We start from the raw sequence: 4577 nt of genomic DNA on the forward strand, positions 1-4577 counted from the left end.
CAATGCGTGCGTGTGTTTGAGAGACAGAGACAGCGCGTTCCCGCTTTGGATGCCCGCCCGCAGCACCTTGCCCTCCCAGCCACTACGAGCCCTGATGCGTACAGATCACGTCGATCTTTCAAGTCAACTCGGCCGGGAAGGGAAGGAGGGAGGTATGTGCACTGCGCGTGCGCGTCTCTCTTTCAGCTTTCGTCGACGTAGCTTTGCACCCTGGGTTTCCTTGCCTGTCTCGGTCTTCCATGCGAACCAATTCTACTTCGGGGGCAAGGCAGATAGATTGGCGGTACAGCCGCCAAGGGGGGGTGGGAGAAAGAATAGGAGCCTGACAAGAACGCGACCACCTATGGCCGGGCGCGGGAATCTTCGCTGATCGGCGGTCTCAGAAGGCGTGTGTGTGAGGACGTCCGGCGAGTCCGGCGGCTCAGCTCGGCGGAGAGAGAGGCGACCTTTCTACCCGCCTATTGTCCTTGAAAGGGGGGATGGAGAGAGCGGACCTACCTACCATGTCCTGTTCGGGGCGGCGGTTGGTTGGAGTGTGCCGAGGCTGCTATCTCTTGTCGCTTTTTTACCTACGGGGTCCTGTCCGCTTCCGACGGGACGGTTGTGTCCACTGTGTCATGATATGTGACAAGTCGTGGATGGGTGGCGGGATGTAAGGGAGGACATGAGCGGGCTACGTGCTCTGCACGTTTGGTTTCGGGACGCGGTCATGAGCTCATCGGAGAAGGGATAGAGAAGGGAGTGGGTTTCAGGCTCTGCCGCCGCCTGCGCGAGGGCGCGCCCGCGTGCTCGATTCCCTGTTCCTCGGCGGTTGTGGTCCAGACTCTTTGTTGGTGATACGATCCCGTGTAAGGAGATCCTGTGTCTCCCTACGTGATGTGTGGCCGATCATGACGTGAAGTGATCTGACATGCCACGCACAGTGACGCGTTTTCCATTCAGTTATACGACGTTGATGATCTCTTGGGACATGATAAGGTTTTGCCTTGAGGAGGCTCTCGGTTGCACTATTTTGGCGCGTCTTGCGCGCGTCTCCTCGTGTAAACCCTGACGAACTGGGCAGGATTTGAATGTAACCCAAACCAAATCACGAAACACACCGTGTTATCGGAGCCATTGAGATATTCTTTTAAAAAAAAATCAGAAATCGAGATTATTTGCAGGGCATGATAGATAAAGAATGGTGCTGATCGATCGATCATCGGAACCCGGAGAAAAATTCAGAATGCCTTGGACCTTATGTTCAGCCATCTTCCTTCCACATGCTCTTTTCCCCGGCCACCCGTGATGTTAGTTTGCTATTTTGCGTGCCATGTCATGAGTTTTCCAGTATCCTCATGAGGTGCTGATTACTCGCAAACCAGCTCGCCAGAGGATTGCCCGATGAGTCAACCTGCATCCCTAGGTTCGCCATGAACTGATCCTTGGCCGTCTGTGCCGCCACCTCGCCAGGCGTGAACGCCATGCTCTGACTCGAAAAAGGCGCCGACGTCTGACCTGCGGGCGCCACCCCGCCGCTGGTGACGGTGCCGCTGCCGCTCCCGTCGCCTCCCGTGCTCCAGGCGTCCGCCTGCAGGGAACTGCTCTCCTGGACCGAGATGTAGCGCACGGCGACGCTGTAGAGGGCCTGGAAGAGGCGCAGTTGGTTCTGGGTAGAGAGGTGGCGCGACGAGTAGGCCGTTCTCTCGAGGGTGTCGAGGAAGCTGCGCAGGACCTGGAGATCTGCCCTGCTTGACGTTTCGATGGCGTGGCAGAACAGGATGGTGAAGGGCACGAAGGGGGTTTGTAGGAGGGACCTGGTTTCTCCAACGTCAGCTGCTCTCGTTGCATTGCGACTTAAGAGCCCGTTTACAAGACACCAGAGTAGGAAAGCAGGGGAGGAGGGGTTTAGCTTGCCAGTCGATGAAGAGGACAATGTAAGCCGACGTCTTGACGGTTTGCGTCTGGGTCAGAGCTTTGAGGCACTGCTCATGCTCGTCGAGAGCCTGGCGCGCCGTGGCAATGCAGTCCGCTGCAAATGAAGAGATAAAGGGCTCCGTCGGCGGGAGGCTTCGGTAAGCCAGCGTCAGCATGGAAAGGTACGCGATCCGATCTGCGCGCCAGGTGAGCTCGGAGAGGGGAGATTGGCCGCCGCGCCCTGCCTGCCTGACGATTTCTCTCTGTGAGCGAACACGGTCAGCGCGACATGCATGCATCGGATTGACGTGCTCTGGCGAACGACGAACCTCCAGCGCCTCGGATGCCTCCCTCAGGCTCTTGAGGTCATCGATCAGCGTGCGTGCCTGCTCGTAGCGGACTTGCTGCGGCTGGAGAAACGCCCCCGGGCTGTATATTTCATCGTAGAGCCGGCCCTGCAGGGCCCCTGCTTGCGTCCACAGTGGCATCACTTGTGATGGAGCAAGTCGGGTCCTGTCGGTTGTTTGGGGCGCGGAATGGTGATGTCACTGTCGCGAATGTGGAAGGAGCGGCCCAGACGTAGGGCAAGCCCTTTCGCTCCCATATACGGCCCAGAAGAGCCGAAATTTCCTCACCTGCTGCGCGGACGAAGCTGGATGGAGCGAGATGGCGCTGTGCAGGCCGAGGGCCTGACAGGCGTGTGCACTCTTCGAGATGAAGGACCACGCGGCTGTCGTCTTGATGGTTTGGAGACAGTAGGTGGTCTGTCAGGTCAGCGCGTGATCAGTAGTTCAGTAGTTAAGTTTCGGAGGGAAGAAACACGGAGGGGAAGTCTGGGGCGGCTTTTGATGCTGCCGGAAAACAACTATGCTATACTGACCGCCATATTCAGCGCGTAGATGTAATCCATGGTATTTGGTACGTGATATCCCAAATGAGCCAGCAGCGTTTCAAGGTTATCCCGGCAAAGATATGATTGCGCGGTATAATCATTCATCTCGTCTTCGTCTTCCATAAAACTGGCGCACTCGAGAAACAGCCAGAACATGCCCGTGTTGAAGATGATGAGCTCTGCTTCAGACGATGGCCCGGGGGAGCAGACTCTGATGACGTATTCTGTGAAATGGCCCATAGACTCAAACTCGGGCAGCCACAAGGCCTCCACCATGTCATGTTCTGCCATTGAGGTCAGAATCTGGTACCAGGAGACGTAGCGGCAGAAACGCACCTTGAGCCATACGTAGACAGCCAAAAACCTTGTCGGCTGCCGGCGTAGGGAAGTTGACTGGTTTTCTCCCATCCTCCAGCGGCCTGGCGTGCGGAAACAAGGTTTCTGAGGAGTCGGCTGTCTGATTCTGAGCATCGGCAATGCTGCGTAGGGTCTGCATGACAGGTGCCATTTCCACAGTGACCCTTGGGGAAGGGCTGTTACCGACCACATTCTGAAGGAAAGCCGTGGCGAACAATGCATGCGCAGAGATGGAAGACTCGCCGCCAAAATCTGACTGAAGCACTGCCGATGACCTGCCAGATCCGATAACAGGGGTTTGAACCGAAGTCGGAGACGGTCGCGTCGAGGTGGCAGCTGAGGCAGCGCCGTGCTGGGTAGGACCTGGGCTTGAACCCGGCTGATGCTCGTGATGAAGCTTCTGTAGCATGTACTTCAAGTCGTCGACCGTCTTCGCGATGTGCTCAATATTTTGCTCTCTGCAGTGGATATTTAGCTATGCCCTTTTCTCCCTGTGGGGTTGGGTGAGTGCAGCTACAAATCATTCGAGACCCTGACACGCTGCCTACGAATTCTTGGCTTATAGCCCAACTCGTAGGTGCAAGATAATTCTAAAGCCAAACATTTCTGGCATGGATGCCCTCTACTACACTTGATCTAAGGTACGGTGTGTGAGTGATAGCCCGCTTGCTCATGAGCGCGACCTGGAGCCGTGTGACAGTAGCCTCGCTAAAGCTTGCCTTACCTTTCGCCGACGACATCGGTCGCACTAGGTACTCTGAAATCAGCACTATTTTCTCCTCGTAGACACATCAACAAGACAAATGTTAGCAAATGATCGGAAAAGCAGACTCACAGCCAGCGATAATTCATTCCCCGCTTCGCCGGCAGGGTTCGTGTCACTGCACTCCCCTTCGTCCATGGCTGTGTGAGACGCTCAGGGCGCCAGTCGCAAGATGACGGAGTTCGGAGCTTTCGCAAAGACGACCATGCGGCGCAAATCCTTGGATCTCCTGCGCAAGACTCATCGGTCGACAGTAAGTGGCCCCCGGAGGCCGTGAACAACGAGAGCTGACGTTGATGACGGTGGCCGGAGCCTCCGAAAGACCGTCATCTGACAAGACTGATTAGCTAATCTACGCCAAGTATGGAGAGTATCGAGGACGACGTCGGTTGTCGGAGCCTCCGTCACTCCTTCAGACTGGGTCACCCACAGCTGTGCAGCCCGCGAGATGCGGCCCCGAATTGAAACGGAGGTGATGCCGATACCTTCGGGCCTGTGTAAGTAGTGATGTTTCCGTATATAGTCTTGGTCCCGGGCTCTGCAGGAGGACTGTTCGGGCCACTCTGCTCACGTACAGGGCGACGTATTTCGACAGAAACTTGGGACAGTCATTTCACTCGACCTCTACTGTAAATGTTCTCCTAGACACTGGTCTTCCCTTCGTAAGGT

General features: G+C 56.3%; 1 protein-coding gene across 1 annotated transcript; it reads right to left on the minus strand.

The window, feature by feature from the left end:
• Positions 1-1315: 1315 nt before the first annotated feature.
• VDBG_06633 (fungal specific transcription factor domain-containing protein) lies at positions 1316-3937 on the minus strand (the record flags this gene model as incomplete). The annotated part of the gene is made up of 6 exons (XM_003003025.1): positions 1316-1796; positions 1858-2351; positions 2532-2660; positions 2777-3072; positions 3125-3603; positions 3870-3937. 6 exons carry the CDS (start codon positions 3935-3937, stop codon positions 1316-1318), a joined length of 1947 nt encoding a protein of 648 aa, XP_003003071.1.
• Between the last annotated feature and the right edge of the window lie 640 nt (positions 3938-4577).

The sequence above is a fragment of the Verticillium alfalfae genome, genomic scaffold (assembly GCF_000150825.1).
Source record: "Verticillium alfalfae VaMs.102 supercont1.8 genomic scaffold, whole genome shotgun sequence".
Classification (NCBI taxonomy): domain Eukaryota; kingdom Fungi; phylum Ascomycota; class Sordariomycetes; order Glomerellales; family Plectosphaerellaceae; genus Verticillium; species Verticillium alfalfae.